The sequence below is a fragment of the Triturus cristatus genome, chromosome 8 (genome assembly GCF_964204655.1).
Source record: "Triturus cristatus chromosome 8, aTriCri1.1, whole genome shotgun sequence".
NCBI lineage: Eukaryota > Metazoa > Chordata > Amphibia > Caudata > Salamandridae > Triturus > Triturus cristatus.
The window spans coordinates 463,292,091-463,311,019 of NC_140591.1; the positions used below are offsets into that span (position 1 = coordinate 463,292,091).

General features: G+C 45.7%; 1 protein-coding gene across 5 annotated transcripts in view; it reads right to left on the minus strand.

Moving 5' to 3' along the window:
• Positions 1 to 18,929, minus strand: part of RCBTB1 (RCC1 and BTB domain containing protein 1) — a 440,760-nt gene that overhangs the window by 175,132 nt on the left and 246,699 nt on the right. For all 5 annotated transcript variants that reach the window (XM_085621918.1, XM_085621921.1, XM_085621919.1 and 2 more), the window contains one exon: positions 16,360 to 16,550. In XM_085621918.1, coding sequence (XP_085478044.1) covers positions 16,360 to 16,550 — 191 coding nt within the window. The remainder of the gene's footprint in view (positions 1 to 16,359; positions 16,551 to 18,929) is intronic.

The window sequence follows — 18,929 nt, forward strand, 5'->3', positions numbered from 1 at the left end:
GGGCTATGCAGGGGGCCCAGATTGCACACATCCTATACAAGGGCGCATTTCCCCCTTCACTTCCCCTGGTGAGGAGGGCTTTCTTTCAGGTTTGGGGTGATATTCTTAAGACCCTGGGCTAGAACAAGCTTTTAGTGAGGGAGACCGTACAGTGGAATGGGTTTTGCCTCACGCAGGTTTCTGAGCTGGGAGACTTAAAGCACTGAAACCTTACAGGCATCTCTTGTTTAGGGGACGTGATGACTGGGATCACCATTAAATCCTTTGCGGAGCTACAGCCTGCGTACGATCTCCATGGGAATCAATCCTGTTTATATTTGCAACTCAGACATATGCTCCTGCTATCGGTTTCTGGCTTGGCGAACCCACACAACACAAACATTTATACATTTACAAATCACTTGTCACACATACCCCAATTCTTTTCCTAGACTTCGTGCAGCTTGGGCTCAAGATCATGGCCAACTGACTGGTGATGATTGGCAAGAGGCATTTGGTTCCCCAAAGGAGTAAACTATTGCAGCCCTGTTTTTTTCATATAGTTGTAGTACCTGCACAGAGTTTACCTCATGAGCTCTAGTTTGTGGAAAATGGGAGTCTTCTGTAAACTAAGACTCTGGCTTAGTTTCTACAAGGTCTGCTCTCACACCCAGGAATACCTGAACTTAGTTCAGCGCACCAATGCTTAAATGTGAAAGAACCGATTATTGTACTACCACACAACCCAATTCAAAATGTAGTCGGTGGTGCCCATGCTTTCTGGGTTACTAACAGTCCCAAAAAAGGATTCAGGGACACAGTAGTAATTCAAACATAATTTCATTCTTTACATCACCCACAAGCCATACACTGTGAAAAAAGTCACTTTACCGTTAGCTTTATTTCAACTTTCTCAACCTGTCGGTTAGCAAATGTTAAATAACAACACAGAATATAATAAAAACAGCACTAAAAGCATGTAGCTAACAACGGAAATAGTATGAACATAGTATGAACATTTCTATCATAGTGCATATATCATCTTGGCAACCTAACACACTAAAACCTACTTCTATGCACTATACTATGAGAGCAAGGGGAACTGGTTTTTGGAGTGGTTTCTTAGGAGGAATCAGGGCACTGCATACCTGTGTACAGCAAGAGCTGTAGTTATTAGTAGCCAGGAGATATAGTTCTCTCACAGGGAAAACATTAATCGGCTGGGCTTAGCTCCTCTCCTCTCGAACTTGGCTCAGTTTCAGCTCTCTACATAAGAAAGGATGCTGCAGCAGTCTACGTCAGGATCTTGTGGCAATATTCTGTATGATAAACTGGGTCGAAAGGCCTCTCCTATCTAATGGCCACTTAATGAGCCTTTTAGGTTGATCCTAGCGCAGCGAGCATGCGCTGCTCTGCGAGGCTTCTTGTAACTACTCTGTGTGGGTCTGACTCCCCCCCCCCCACGCATCGGGTTGGCTTTTGCGTGTGTCATTTTGTAATCGTAAGATATACACAAAGGAGGCGTGGCCTGAGGAGTCAAGATGGCGGACGCACTCTAAGAGTGCTCCGGACCCCTCCGTCATCCGCCTGGCATCCGCCCGTTACCAGCTGTTGCTCACCTCTTATGCGTACCCGCTGAGCTTCCCAACACCGCCGGTTCTCTTTGGATCCTTCTTGCGGGCGGACCGGCATCCTCGCCGTGGAGGGCCGTTGCCGACAGACCCTCCTCCCTTTGCTCGGCGCCTTTTGGGGGTCCGGCTCACTTAGCTCCGCTGGTGGTTGAGCCTGCCTGCCCTTCGGGTAGGTCCGCTCTGCGGACACTTCTGGTGTGGGGACACCCGGTGCTGGAGGCGGTGTGCGGCGGCCGGCGGGAGCGTCCCAGCTTTCCTGACATCGAGGATCGGCCTGCGGCTCTGGGGGGCCTACACTCGAGTCTTACCAGAGGGGCCTTCGGCGGTGTGCGGATGGTCGAGTCTCGACTGCCGGTGTCGGGCACTGGTGTGGGGAAAGGGCTCCTCCCCAATCGCTCCTGGTGCTCTCCCCCGGCCGGCGCTGAGGGCGTGGTCTAACGTGCCTGTGGGGTGAGGCCTTCCCTGGCGGATGTCGGAGGCCCGGACATCGCCCTGCGCTGTATCCCGCGGGGGTGTAGCCCTGTGCTCCCCTGAGGCTCTCCAGGGTTGTAGTCTCCTTCCTTTGGCCGGACCGGCTCCCAGCCTGCCGCGCCGGATTTGCAGAGGCGCCCGAGCCTCAAGGGAACTGTAGGCCTTGCGGGGCCCTTCCTGAGGCCTGCCGGAGCTGCGGATGTTCTTCCCCTCATCTGCCCTGGTCGCGGAGTGATGGTATCGCTGCTCCGGGCCCCTCCCGTAACGCGCCTCACCTCGGGTGGGGGCGATGCCTGCTGGCCCGTGGACCTGTCTGGCTTCTCTCTCATTGGGCTCCAATCACCCATCACTGACCGCTCTGGTCTGGTCTGGGCAACCGGCCTTTGGGGGCATCTGGTCTAGCTTGTGTCTTTGGAGGCTGCCTGCCAGTGTGTGGGGCTGGGTTCGGCCATCATAGTCGGATGGCAGGCGGTGTGGTGGTGGCACCATCCCGCCCCCCCTCCTTCTTGCTGTCTACCTCGCCTTCTGGTGCCACAGTTTCCTAGGAGGTTCCTCTCTGGGTTTGCTGGCTGGGGGTGTGTTGGCCCTCTTGCGTCTCCGGCCCGGCGACCTCATCCTTCCGTTCCGGCGCCTCGTCCGCGTCCTTTACTCCAGTCCCGCGGCGAGGGTCCTGAGCAACGGGGTGCTCTCAGAGAAATTTCCCATCCGGAGGGGCACTCGCCAGAGATCCCCACTCTCGTAGCTCTTGTTTGCGCTGGTGATGGAGCCCTTGGCATCTCTTGTATGCCAAGACTCCGGCATCCGTCGGTGGGCTTGGGACCCTTATCGGGCCGACAAGATCGCTCTCTACGCGGACGACGTTCTCCTTTTTCTGGAGAAGCTGGAGAGTTCTGGCCCGTGGTGTCTGGCGGTCCTCTTCGCATTTAATCCGGTGAAATCCACCCTGGTGCCTCTCCACCCACCACGGGACTGCTTTGATTGGCAGACGAACATTCCTCTGCGCAGGCTGTCCTTCAAATATTTGGGTGTGTGGATCGCCCTACTCCCGGAACTCGAATGGGCCTTAAACATTACACCCCTGATCAACAAGACAAAAGCGGACCTTCGGAAGTGGCAGTCCCTCCCACTCATTCCCTTGGGCAGGAGTGCCCTCTTTAAAATTATGGTACTTCTCCGGTTCTTGTATATTTTACATAAGTCTCCCTTCATCTTCCGGGGAGCTGGTTCCGTGAAATTGACGGTATCCTCACCCGGTTTCTCTAGGGGGGGGGAGAGATCGCGAATGTCCATGGCGCATTGCCGTATACCTCCCTATGACGGGGGCATGGGAGTCACCAATCTCCACCTTTACTATCTGGCCACAAGACTCATCGTGATCCACGATTGGTTCGTGGGCGGCTGGTCCGACCCGGCGTACCACGTGGAACTTCGCTCAATGGAGTTCCCTCAACTCCAGGCTTACTTATATGGAGCCCCTATACCCCAGGATCTCCCCCCAGTCACCAGGACAGTTTTCTTGGCTTGGCGCACAGTGTTGTGCCACATGAAGTGGGATCAGAAACTCACTAGACAGACGCCTCTGTGGTGTGGTACATGGCTGCGGGAGACCTCATCTCTTTCGGACTTTAACCGATGGGACAGCATTGGGATCTCGCTTCTCGGTGACCTCTGGGTGGGGGACCATATCAGATCCTTTGCAGACTTGCAGCAGCGCTTCTCCCTCCACCCCTCTCAAGTATACAAATATTTGCAACTTAGACATGCGCTTCGCGTACACATTCCGTCTCCCATCTCCCTCCCGGAATTCAGTCCTCTAGAAGCCCAGGTGATGATGGGGAATTTGGGTAGAGGAAGGGTGTCTAGAGTCTACCGCTCATTGGTGAATAACGATGCCGCATCTTTAGAGTCCCTGCGTGCCCGCTGGGAGGGGTGGTTGGGCCCCTTGGAGGACGCAGACTGGAGGGACGCCCTTATGGCTCCTAAAACGCTGACGACCTCCTCTAAGCTCAGGTTAGTCCAACTCTATTACTTGCACGTGGCATACCTCATCCCTGCGCGTCTCTACAGTGCCCGCCTGCAGTCCTCCCCCAATTGCGCACAATGCGATCACACTCCTGCAGACTTCTACCACATGGTCTGGCTATGTCCGGTCCTGACGGCGTTTTGGGCAGGGGTGGAGTTGGAACTTATACTGACCCTGGGGTGGGAGGTACCACACGACCCGGTGCGCTTGCTCCTGGGGATGTTTGATGGCTTAGACGGTTCCAGAGCAGATAAGCGCTTTCTCGGAACAGCGGTGGCGAAGCGAGACATTAAGGCACTCTGGTCCCAGGCCAAGCCTCCTAGTGTCAGGCGGTGGAAACAGGGGTTGACTGGTGTGGGACCCAAGAGGAATCCCTCTTTGAAGCCAGTGTTTGTCCTGAACTTTTTCAGAAGGTGTGGGGCAAATGGTTCAACCTAGTTCCCTAAGGGGGTTGCGGATGTGTAGGCTTCATGTCCCTTACGGGCATTACTTTACCCTGCAGTATGCCTTATGCTCCCTTTTCCCCAGTTGTGTGGCTGTAGACACTAGTCATAATGTATTCTGCTACCAATGTACTGTTTTGGTGTGATTTTAACTCAATAAAATTGATCATCAAAAAAAAAAAAGATATACACAAAAGGAGGATAGGGGAGGGGGGGTGGGTGGGGGGGTCTAAGGAAAACTTTTTAAGACCAGTGCGGATAAATTCCCCAACACAACAAATTATCCTCAGATCTGACGAGCCTACAAAAGCTCTACAGACATATAGCACAAGCAGAGACCTTCAATCATGCAGAAAGAGAATCCTTTAAAAAGGACGGAATCCCATCACCCACCGAAGTGGCATGCTTCATCATCTGGGATCTCCACTTGGTTGCAATACCCAGTGCAGCCAAGAGCTACAACCCCCTCACTGTGAGGGAGGAGCTCAGGGATGTTTTTATGATGTTATTCAGTAGTAGGATTTTCTAAGATCCATCACATGTAAAGAGTAATAATTTTTAGAGTGATGGGCGCAGTGCACTAATGTGAAAAGTGACGTTTCTGCCATGATGATCTCAGTGGGATCGTGGCCGATGGGGGCGATGGCAGGCTTTTGGCAGTCCCTTACACTTAATTACCCTCCCCCCGCCTCCCCCCCATCTCCCGCTCCTTCACCTCTACCCAGACTCCCATTTCTTCGCCTCTACCCCCTCTCGCAACCCTAAATCCAACCATTTTATTTCCAAACTCACCATCAATTTTCCTGGGAAACCTTTCCATCATCTGGAGAATTATGTAACTTATGTCATCTTATTCTATGTTTTACCTCCTCCCAAACCTCTTCCTTAACCCTCCACCCTTCCAAACGCCCCACCATCTTCCCTCCCAAACCTTTTCCTTAACCCTCCACCCTTCCAAACGCCCCACCATCTTCATATAAACCTTTTCGGTCAACTGGAGAGTCATGTAACCTGTGCTATCGTATTTTCTATCAGTATTTTTTACTTTCTTTCATTCGCAAAAGGCCACTGGCACAAAAAAGCGTGAATAATAAATTAACTGAAATAGAACAATGAAGAGTTTGATTAGTTCCACAAATACTTAGTTGTCACCAAATGGGTGACAGAGGACATGCAGCTTAATAAGGGTATGTGTAATCATTTATATTTCTTTTTTACGAATTTGATCATACAATCCCAAGCGCCTGCTCCCCTCCCCGAGCCCATTCCAAGCCGAGAACAATCAATTTAATCTATTAGGAAAGTTACAGGTGCCGAAAACAACCAATCGCTGAACACGTAATACATACAATACCAATAGACAAGAGAAAAAACAAAAATAACAGCAAATTCATCGTGAAATCCTCCCTATGCAAGTATCGGCCTAGGCTGTTCCACTCCTGCCAGATCCCTTCCTACACCCCCCTGCCCCCATGTCCCTTTCCCAATCATGGCCTCCTCATCCAAGTCACTAATCCAGGCCCTCACGAATGGTGCCCAAATTTCCAGCCCTCTTTTCTTAGCCACCCTGCCCTTCCGAGCATAAACTGCTGATTCCAAACGGTATATGGCTAAGATTCGAGCCATCCAATGCTGACTTGTGGACGGAACCAGGTCTAGCCATTCTGTGGCCAAGCAGAGTCTTAATATCATCATGGCTATGAACATCAAGACCTGGACATAGGTTGGGGTCGTGTCCTCGCACACCCCTAACATAATTTGCTGGGGAGTAATTGCTATCCGAAGCCACAGCCGTGTCTCTAGCATTCTACCAATATCTTTAAGACTTTCATGGCTAGGGCAGGTTGCAAACATATGAATAAGTCCGCCGCATAGCTGTCGCATCGAAGGCAATGTGTTCCAGCAACCCCTTCCCATTTCACAGTCTTCGCTGGAGCAACATAAAGATTGAACCATGTTTTAAAGTGTTGCATCTACAGGTTAGCTGCAATAAAAGTAGACTCTGCAAGATACAGAGAATCCTCACATTCCCCTGTACACACTTGTAGCAGTTCTTCCCACCTTCTAGTATGCTTAGCTAGGTCATCCACCATCCTAACATTCAGCATCCTATAAAGTATACTCAATTAGGGTTTAGATTTGAAAATCAAGTCAATCGCATCAGCTCTAGAAAACCGCTAATCCCCCTCACCTATTATTCCCCAAAAAATCTCTTATCTGCAGGCATTTAAAAAACTTGCCTGTGCTCCAACCCAAACTTGCTTTTTATCTCTTCAAATGCGCAAATGCCTGTATCGCCCACAAAATCTCCAAGCTTTAACAACCCAAGCTCTTTCCACCGCCTGACATAACCATCCCTACAAATATCAGGAAGCAGGGTATTATTGTTAATAGGTGTAGGTCAGTTCAAATGACCTAACCCAAGTTTCTTCCAGACTGCCGTCCATACTCTGTCTGCACGAGTCAAAGTTTTAAACTTGACCCTTTTGAAGTATCCAAACTCCAATTGGCGTATAAAACAGCCCCTGGCATCATCTCCTAATAGTAATTCATATGTTGAAGGGGAGCCATCCTCGCATAATCCCACTTCCCCTTTCCCCTTAAACAGAACTGCCATTTGTTGGAGAGCCGAAGTCCAGTAATACAGCAAGAGATTTGGGACGGCCCAAAATCCACGATCCCTGGGAAGTGTCAGACACTTCAAGGCCCTTCTAGGAAGTGAATAGGCACACAAAAACCTAGAGATCATCTGGTTTAATACCTTAAACTAAAAGCCGTCAACCTCCAAGGGTATAGCCGTAAAAAAATACAAAATCTTAGGTGAAAACTGCATTTTTACTACATTGCTCCTCCCAATCAATGTAAGCCTAAGGTTATTCATTCTCGTAAAGTCAAGTTTAGTTCTCTGAATCAGCGGGCTCAAGTTATCCTCCACAATTTTCTCAATATCTGTGGTGATATCCACCCCAAGGTAAACAGCATATGGAATCACCTATAACTCGATTGAGCCATTCTATTGACAACAATTTGTGTTTTGTTCTGGTGTACCAGATACCCCAACAGCTGTCAGAACTTCACCGCCTCCATCTCAATTTCTCTCAGGGCACCCTTGGGATCCGGAGTAACAACTGCCAAATCATCAACGTAAGCTGGGATTTTCGTCTCCCCCGCCTTACTGTGTATTGGTAAGATTAAAATGTTGTCCTTAATGTTCCTGATCAAGGGATCTATATACAGGGCGAACAGTAAGGTAGAGCAGTGACATCCCTGTCTCATACCGCGTCCTATAGCCACTACATCAGAGATCCTGGCTACTGAATTGTATTATAGAGTTTGAATTGCTGTCATAAAACCGGGACCCAATCGAATGCTTTCTCTGCATCAAGCAGAATTAAAGCCGTAGGTTCTCTGGCTATCTTTGTGGCATCAAATAATGTGATTTCCAGACGAATATGATCTATTGTACTGCGTCCAGGGATGAATCCATGCTGAACCGGGGAGACTAACTTCTTGATTACCCCAGCCAATCTCAAATCCAAAACTTTTGCATAAATTTTAACATCACTATTGACCAAAGTAAGTGGCCAATATGATACTAATTCTTGGGCAGGCTTCCCTTTCTTGGGGAAAACGATTATATTGGCCGAAGCCCAAGACTCTGGTGCCTCTTCCCCAAATTGTGCTTTTAAAAAGACCTCCATCATGAGAGCTTGCAGGCAGGAGGCAAACACCTTATAGAACTCTTCCGGTATGAGATCCATCCTGGCCGCCTTCCTCGCTGGTACAGATTCAATAGCCTTAATGACTTCTTCACCCATAATTGGGTCTTCCAGCAGTTCTTTCTCTTCCATAGTTAACCCCTCATATGACATATCCTCACTTGATAAGGCTTATTTGGCAAGCCTCCTCAGAGTACAGCTGCAGATAATATTTTTAAAGGGAGGATCGTATTCAAGCTGGATCAGAAATAAACCCCCTTTGAGGATCCCAAATCTCCCTAATCTGACCCAGTTAAATCATACATCTTACCAGGCCGTGTATTTATCCATGGCCTTTTTTGCAGAAATATCAACTAATCGCTGATTTGGCAACCGCAACGCTCAGCTGGGCCTTTTCAATTTCTTCACTCCTAGCTGTTGCCGTAATTAGCTGTTTTTCTGTGGCTAATACCTTCTCTTACAGTACTTGCAACAGTTTTTTCCCCTTTTTCTGACATGCCCAGCTGTATCTTGTGGCCTACCCCCGTACCCCAGCCTCCTAGACAACATCTATCCGGGCACTCCCTATATTCTTCGCAATAAACCTCGGAATACAATTATTCATGTACTTAATATATCCCTCGTCATACAGCAGGGCCCTTTCGAATGGCCAGTTGGAAGCAGGAGGGGAAGCTACCGCCATCTCTATCTCCAACACCACAGGATTGTGGTCAGACATAACCCAGAGGTATGTATTTATTTGGCTTATCAGTGCCAATTCATGACACATAAAAACATAGTCCAGCCCAATATGGATCCGATGTGGGCCAGAAAAGAACGTATATCCCGGATCATGTGTTTCCTTTTTAGCCCAAATATCAGATAGCCCGTGGGCCGTACATAAGTGCATCAGGGATCTAAAAACCCTTGGTATACGGCCCTGAAACAGTACCTCCCCAGTCTTGGAGCTGCTCCCTTTAACAATAATGTTTATGTTAAAATCTAAGCAAATTATGAGAGGGAGCGGCCAGCCGGCCAATTCATAGTTAAGCCAGTAAAACATAGTCGGATCATCGGCCACAGATCCATAAACCGAACATAATGTAAACACATTACTGTCTACACAACACTGCACAATAGCCCATCGGCCAAACTTATCGGGCCTGCTACATGGAAACCTAGCCCTCCCCTTATGTGCCATAATGCCCCCCGTGTACGCGTCCCTTGTGTGGTGTTAGTCACTAGTTGATACCCTGCGAACTCTGCTACTTCCTGTCTATTAGCTTTTATGTGCGTCTGTTGAAGACAGACTGTCTGCCTTCAAGAATGGTCTATCCACATTAACCCTTCTTTTTTCCAAGGGATTATTTAACCCACAAATGTTTATTGACTGTATCCTTAACTTACTCATCTATGTTTAGTTGGTGTCCACCGGCACTTATCAAACGTCCTGCCCATAACAACCTCCCCTACAAAGCATGTTTGGAACTTCCCTACCACAGACCACCTGCCCCCCCCACCCCTCCAAACAACCCCCAAGCGCCCCCTAACCCACCCCCACCCTCGTCGTGAGCAAATAGACCCTTCTGATGCCTCCTGCACTCACACCGCCCTCCCCCCCACGAGCCAACCCCCCAGCCCTTCCCCACCTACTACTACCACTATGGTGATCTTGAAATCCCAAAACAGAAGAAAAATAGAATAAAATACGGACTGTGTCCAATTGGGGAAGAAGAAAAAAAAAACTCTACCCTCCCTGTGATGTTAAATAACTCCCCAGGCAGCTTTCAATTGCCATCATTTCTGCACCCTCTGTCATTGGAGATTTAGTGCTATCCATGTCAATTGTACAACCAATAGTCACACACAACAACTTTCCCCATCAAAATCTCCTTTAAAAATTCTTGGGCTTGAATTTCCGATGAAACTACACTGGGATTTCCTTTAAAGATGACCTTGAGACGGGCAGGGCTCAAATAGGTAAACTTCACAACCAAGTCTTTGGAAGGGTCCAATCAATTGTCGCAATCGCCACCTTTGCTCCACAGAAACGTGGCAGAAATCCAGCCTAGCAAAAAAGGTGTGACCAGCAAATGTACGTTTGGCCTATGGTATGGCCTTCTCGAAAATTGTCTGGTGCAAAAGAAAATACCCCAAAAAGATCAGGATAGCTCTAGGCTTCTCATTTTGATCTGGTTGCCCCCTTTTTTTTTTTTTTTTTAAAGTATGAGAGAGAATCGATGCAATCTCTGCAACTCCGCCTCTCAATCCCAATGAGCCAGCTCAGGGAAGGCCCCCTTCAACACACTTAGCATAAAAGCCCGAATATTGCCCCCCTCAGCGTACTCCGCAATCCCAAGAAGTCTGAGATTATTTCTACGCTGGCAGTTCCCAAAATCTTTGAGCTTCCACAACATGTCTGTCACCGAGCTTCTGGAGAGGATAGCTGTCTTCCCATGGCCTCCGCCCCAGCCTCTAGCACTATTTTCTGTTCTTCCACCACCGTCGTGCGCTCTGAGATTTTGGTACAAGTCTTATTGACCTTACGCATAGCCCTTGAAGCTTTTTTTGTAGCCAGATGTGGTCTCTTATTCTCCATGCGGGCTTCAATGTGCATTAGTTTCAGTGTAAAATAGATTAGTCCCATGAGGGGGGACATTCAGTCTTCAGATTCATAATTAGCACTTCCCATGAGATTTCCTCTAACTGCTGAATCCCGCTCCTCCAGAATAAGATTTGAGGCAGAATAGTCCCATCTCAGCTGGTTGGCCATACTCCAATCAGACTCCAAGCCAAGCTCGCCAGACCTCGCTTTTCCAATAAATGTCATCCTTTTCAGAGATGCCACCCATTTTTGAGTGGCCGGCTTTACTGGAGAGCTATAAAGAGTGTCCCCAGAAGTGCCTGGCGCTGAGCCCGCATCAGATTGGACATCACTAACACCCGATAGGTCAGATTCATCAGTAAGGGAAAAAGAATTCTCAGCCGCTACAGGAGTAGACCCTGCTCTCAGCTTCTGCCTCCAAGACTAAGAACAGTGTTTGCTTCAACCCCCAGAAATCGACTCTCCGAATCCGCCAAGCTTTATTAGCAGAGATTGATTTAGCGGAGAGACGCGATCTGTAATCTCAACCCCTGTATCGCCTAGAGGCGGGTTGAAACCATCTTTATCGGCCGCTATATTGCCCGGAGATATTAAACAGGTTAAAGCTATACTCGCGATATTTATCCCGAAATATGGAATTTGCTGCCGTTCCTATTTCCTGATGAATCATGGCTGAAGCCACCACAAAGCCTGCTTTCTTGTTGCCTGCCACAGCGCACCCAGCAAAAATCTCTGGGATAACAGCCTGCTTCCCTCTGAACAAGTCAGCACTAGACCGCTGCTTCATCAGTTTCAATTTACTGCCAGCGGCATCATCCACGTTGCGTCTCTCATCGGGGCAGTGACGTCATCAGTCCTTTGCCTGGCCAGAGTTTTCCGACTCTGAGAGGCTGCCCACGTGGGTACTCCAGCTTAGACGCGATCTTTAGCAGCCTTATTCAGCTTCGGGGGGATTGTGACCTGCTGGCTCCACCAGTGGCGACGACCGAGCCCGCCAAACACCTCTGTCGCGGCACGGAGCAAAAGCAAGGTAAGCTTTTTAGCTCCAATAGGCTCTGAGTAGATGTTTCCTTTAAGATAGGCCTGTAGCCTTCTCGCAGCCTGGAACAGCACCGTCTGCTTTATCCAAGTATCACCAGAGATATAAATAACATATAGTGGGCTGGAGTGGGCGGCTTGCGCAGCGTTCAAGCAGCCGCCATCTTGCTCCTCAATCATTTAAATTTCTATCGAAAGAACTTGGAAGTTAGAGAACTGATAATTATTCTTATGCTATTACATTTTATGAAGTATTTATGTGCAACTGCTACCCCAATGCTTGTTTTCTATATCGGCGGATAATGGAGTAGTCAAGTGGGGAAAGCAGATCCAGCAACGGTTGAGATGATTCATTTAACTATGTTTTGGTCAGGAAGAGAAGGTTCAGTTCACTTGTGATTAACAAAGCAACCTCTAACCTATGTTTGGTTGCTGATCTGTAGAGATGCAGGAGTCATTTGTGAGAACACCATGTAGTGCTGCTAGTGAGTGCACTACTGTTTGTATCAGACTGTCCTTTGTTCAATTGTTTGATATTGTGGAAGTTTCTCTTTGTTAAGAGCCCTCCACAGAGATAGTGATGGTCTTCTCAAGATCTAGGGATTCATGCACTTGAGCTATAATCTACAAGCTGGTCTTCAATGCCCTTTTAGGGGAAATGAGTCTTGGTTCAACATATTGAGGAACCTTGTTACTTCGAGGTCAAGATCCCATCACAGATTTAGCATTTGTATTACCATCATGGGATGTATGTTCAGTGTGTTTTCCAGTGAGATCATAGAGACCTTTGCACACACAAGTTCCTTTGCTAGCAATCTCGTTTCTCTGAGATGGGTGATGAGCCTGGAGGATACCCAGTGGAGATCACCTGGGTGATTTAGATTCACAAAAAGATATGAGGCAACTGTGATAATTATGCGGCCGCACACAAAATATCAATTCATCAACCAGTACACAACTAAATAAAAGTATAAAATATAGGGTGTAGGTGAAACATATTTTGTCAATAGACGAGACACTACTGCGAATATGACCAATAATAAAGTATAGATACTTGTGCACTCCTGAATCACTGTTAGGTCAATAGAACTCAAAGTTAAAAGATTGTTTATATCTCACTACTAATTTAATAAATGGAAAGGCAATCCTCATATCAAATATTACAGCAAATTTTTTCTTAATAAATATATTTCCAACTAACACAGCTTTCGCCCTCTGAACTTTTTCAAAGGGTAAACAACGTTTACCACAAAACTTTTTCCCCGCAAGGAATTACAACGCGGTCGTTACAACTTCCGCATACCATTACTCCGCAAATCGGAACAACGACTTGCGGAGGGGGGGAGAAGGTGTTGGATTTAAAATTCAACACCTTCCCTAATGTCCGCGCAGACTGGAGTTGGAAGAGTAAATGAGACTATTCCAACATCCAGCACCCCCCCTTCGCAAGTTGTTGTTATGACTTGCGGGGTAATGGTATGCGGAATAACAAAGCGGTCGTAACGACCGCATTGTAATTCCCTGCGGGGAAAAAGACTGCGGGATAACGAGGCATATTCTTTTCAAAGCACTGCCGAAAAGAATAATCATCATTATGATGTTACAGTTGCTTACCTGGCGCACTATACAATATTACCTCCACAAACTAACTAACGAAGGACCTAGCAAGTGAAATGTAATCTCTTCAATCAGGAATACTATCCAAAATTACAAGTGTATGCAGGCTAATACTACTCAATGTAAATGCATCCGCTCAATGCAATGCTGACAAGTACTCAAGTCAAGTTCCATTCGAGATTTCAAAAATCTTGTATATGATTAGTCCGCAGCTCAGAAAGTTGAGTACGCAATATCGGCGTCTCAAGAGGCTATACTTATTGACATTGTGTTTGCTCTAGCCTGGCTGTCGTACAGCTCTCTTTTTGTTGTTTCTCCTGCGAGGCAACTTGTGCAGTTTCATATTCCTCACACAGGAACAGTGAGGCACGCTAATTTCCCTGGTTTCATTTTCCTGGCACTTTGTGGTACCAGAATTCACGGCCACTGTACACTTGTGTATTTAATTTCTTTGTGGCAGTGCCTCTCACCCTGAGAGCTCTTAACTGACACTACTGCTCCCTTTCCAACAGAAACAAAAGCAAAGCTTTAAGCAGTGGGACAGTCTCCTGTCTTTTTTCACTGCTCTCTCGCTACTTGAGGGCTGGAAAACAAAAGTCATTGATATGGCACAGAAAGCATAACCAACGCTACAAAATCCACACACTGCCTCTCTAGTTATCCCCAAGTCAGAAAAAGCAACAGAGTGCCAGTGTAATAGTTTTGATTTTATCCATCAGTGCATGATACTTCTCCTTTGTTAAGGTATGTAGTGCCAGGGAATAATGACCACATGCCATTCTTCAATTTCACCAATAATTTTGTGCTCCAATTTTTCTCACTTACATTTTCCACCACTCTTCGCAATTTGATCTTTCCCCTCTCACTCTATTGTGCAGCACCAGGTATTGTGGCTGTGCAAATCTTTGGACTTTTCGCTCGTCTCTGTGTTTGCTGCTGTCACTACTTTTCTCTTGGCCAATTCCTACCTCACTCATCTCCATTCCCTTCTGACGGCTTCAATTCCCTCTCCCTTCCTGTGCTTCAGATTAGCATTGCACCATAGAAAAGGTCACAGAGCCAGGGCAGCTCAAATTTATTCACCTCACACTCACTTCTCTTCCTCCGCCCATGGCATGCTGCTCTTTTCTATACACTGTGTCTGCACAACCATCTCACTGCCGATTCAGCAGGTTCTGCCAACTACTTACTGTCAGGAGCCAGGTATCTCGTATACCAGGAATTGTCATTAAGAGCAGTCAGAAAGGCTCAGAATCCACTCTTGTGTGGCTGATCGCAGTCATTTGAGTTCTTTCATGGGCAATTCTTCTTAAAAAGCAGCATGGTGGATGGCAGAGCATTCCAAATGTCACCTTCTCTAATATAGTCTTGGTTACTCTATGCTTATTTCTCAATCTGTGCACACAATGTTTTCCACCTTGGGGGAGGGGGGGTGCATTTTCCAGCACATTTCAACTTGCATGTATGGTTGGGATGCCCTCTGGCTTGCAAGCATATAGCAGGTTCCCGGGGTGGCAAATACCATAGCTGGAAGACCCGGAGACATCTTTTAACATGACTTGTCAATTAAAATATCTGACCAACACAAAGCAATAAGGGCCACATGTATCAAAAGTGGAAATAGCAATTACCTAATTACGATTTTCTGCGAATCGCAATTAGGTAATCGCTAATCCCAAGGTATGAAACTCCACAAGTTTCATTTGGCGATTCTGAGGGGGTCACAAATTGACCTACCTCTTGGATATTAACGAGCTAGGTTGCAATTTTCGACTCATTGGGAACCACTAAAATCACGGGGATGGTGGCCTGCTGGGGTCAGCAGACCACCATGTCCGTGACTGCTTTTGAATAAAGCAATCATTTTTTTTTTTTTTTTAATGGCTGACTGTTTTTCTTAAAGGAAAGCGGGTTGCATTTAAAAAAGAAAAATGAAAAGTTCTTTTTATTTCTTAAGAACAGGCAGTGGTTCGTGGGACCAACGCCTGCTCTGAAAAAACGTTTTTGATACCATTTGCGAATGGGTTACTACCAACTTGAAGTAGGTGGTAAAATGCATATGTTTTGGGACCGCATTTTGGTCGCAAATCAACATTACCACCTGTTGCGATTCGGTATTAGGAAGGGATGCCCTAAACATGCCCCCATACCAAATCGGTGTGTATTCGCAATTCCAAATGGCGATTCGCTAAAATGGTACAGAATCGCAAATTGGAATTCATACATACCAAAATGCATTTTACCGGTTGCAAATGGCCCGATTCTGTGAATCGGGCTGTTTGCGATTGGTAAAATGCACGATACATGTGGCCCTAAAACTTTTATATTAAATAACAATAGGGAAGTAAAAAATGCATTTCCCTGGTGAAAAGGGTATACAGGGATCATTGCAAAGCCTTAGAAGTTTGCACAAATAAATGCAAAAGGGAACGTTTTTAACATAAGAAACAAATTTAGCTCAAAGGTTTCAGTGTAATTATTAGGAAAGGAGATGAGGAATTTCATAAGAAACAGGGCATGTTTCAAAAGGCTAGGCCTTTTAGGGCTTCAAAGGTGGTGTCACATAACATTTCAGCAATTACATTCGGTTGACTCTTGGTCCTAGTAAAAAGTTTACCAGGCCAGTCTCTGTCAATGACTAAGATAGTCAAATAACCATAAAAACGCCATAGTGCGCTGAATCAAAACAAATATTTCTTACTATTAACAACATACACTTTTGATGAGGCACCCTATTTAATGTGCTAGGTATGACAGTGATCCTTCAAAGTATGAACAAGTGGAAAAAAGGTTTGTTAGACTATCACAATAAATGCACAATCTTTTATAAAATACAGACAAAATGCAGTCTCACCTACAGAAAGAAGTCGCCACATGACCGCAGGTGTGGCAAAGCAGGCGAACACATCGTCTGTGCAGGTGAAATGGGTGAGATGCGGAAGAATGACTGACTGACCCCGGCACTGACCCCACATGTACACCTGGCCACTTTGGGTCTTAGCTGCAGAAGTGTGAGCAGAGTGGCAAGCTGCAATCTCTACGACCCTATGAAAGGTAAAACAGGCATTGCATCACTTACCTAAAGCAAATCTAAAACAATGTGAATGAACATAACATGAAACGAAAAATTAGTCAAAACAAAATCAATTCTAATTTGCAGCAGAAAAGACACAAGCACATTGGTTATCTGAGCATAATCTAGCCCCTAAAGCCATTTTAAAACAGATTTTAGACTAGAATTAAGGCACAAACTGAAGTTCTGGGTATGCAAACTAACATATATGAAAACCCATTTGATTAACCTCTAGGAGTCAAAGAATAAGTTCTGCAAAATATCAATCTGTATCACTGCTACAGTTATGTTAATATGATTTTGTCAGGCAAACAGACATGTATCAAACAAGATTACAAATGGGTTTGCCCTGTATGAGACACTACACGTTGATGCAGATGACATGATCTTAAATTAATGAAGGTCTAAAGGTGGCTTAGATGACTTGAGAATATGCACTGGTATAGTAGCGTTCTTGTATACGCTATACAGAGGATCCATAGAGAAAGCAGGATTCTCATCTTAGTTACAATTAATAGCTCTAAACGTGAACACTGCTCAATGTGTTCAGACAGATGCTTTAGTATCGCCTCCAGGATGCGCCAAGCCTGATGACCATAAGGAAACAGACCAACTGAGGAAAATAAATGTTCTATAACTTTGAGGAAATAAAAAGAAGCTTGACGTCAAATATCTCTATAAGCAGTGATAATACACAAAATAACCTAAGAAAAGAAAACTGGGGGCATAATGTGTGGACAATCATTCACGGATTCCCGAGCACCAAATGGAAACGTTCCTCCATTTGAAGCAGTATTACTCCTTGATAGAGGGGAGCAGATCACCTCTAATCACCAATGAACAACGAAAAATGAACCACTCACCAATTAACAATGAGAAAGGCTAAAGGTTATGTTCTCATATTGTTACATATCACAGACTTAAATATTTGGAAATGGTCAATAAGAAGAAATGACTCATATTTACTACTGGAATTACACAAGATACAAATTTGAGAACCGCAAATGTTAACTCTAAGATACACTCAGACTTGCAAGATGTAACACGATTGCTTGAATACAACAAGGTGGCTTCAAGTGCTACCAGTTTCAAATGCCCAAACTAATGCGCCGAGGGAGGTAAATTATACTGAAAGTGAAATAATTAAGCATGGTCACAACCAGAAAGGTTACCTGTGATTACATCTCTCATTTGATCAGTTTGTCAATAAAGAGAAGGGCGGGTATCGGGTGTTAGTTATGAAGTTTTGGTATAATTTTAAAACACTCATTTGGGAAAATTGGGCTTGCCTGGGGGAATTGAGGACCACACCTAGTGTGCGAGTGATATTACAGTTTTGCAGTTAGTGTGGCAACCAGGCAGAGATGTCTACATTGATGATGCTGGCTGAGAACAGGACAGCACATTTTAGACATTCAACTATTTAGGACATCTTTTAGGGAGAGGATACTTAATTTGGCAAAACATAATTAATTTTAGTATTCTTGTGAAAACATTGGATTATAAAGGCTGAAATAATGTTTGCTCAGAGTTTATTGTTTTTAGAATAAAAGAAGTGGCATTATGGGATGCATTTTTCATGGTTTGGGGAAATGTTATGTACTTCCATAAATCACTCTTTTTCCCTGTCTACGTTCACAGAGCACATACAGAGAAGCAGAAGATAGGTGAGTTTGGCTGAAGGAAGGCGCAGTGCAAGACGGACTACAGTGAGCAATCCATACTAACTGGCGACTCCCCTTTCCACCATACTTATGGGAACACTGAAAATCATTACAGATATAATGAGGCCAGTGGCTCAGTCACATATTTTTTTTTTACAAATTCCTGATCTAACTGGAAATGAATAGCCCTGTGGACGAAGATGATGGGGATGCGATGAAGATGATCATGATCATGATCATGATGAAAACACAAGGCATAACCATATACTTCCATCTCTCCAGGCACTGATCTTTATAAAGTATTGAACTACAAGAAGAAGGGATTAAGAGAGGGTTTTTCAGAGATGATTTGAATCAATCTTGATATGGTATCTACAGTTTAGGGGTAAGTTATCCCATAATGACCTCCTCTTCCCACAGGTGGTTCCCCTTGTTGCTAAATATGAAGGTGGGCTGCTGTAGACTTAATTGTAGAACAGTGTGAAAGGTACAGAGACATTTAAATTTGAAAAAAGATTCCCAACTACTGCCAATGTAGATTTCTTTTAAGCTTTGGACCATGATCAAACTTCAATAGCACAGCAGCAATTCTGTGTCATGTTTCTGGATAAGCTTTATGAGCATATAGTAATGCAAACTGTTGCAAAACTCCAGCCAGAAATAGGAACAGTTTGTCGGCAATCACAG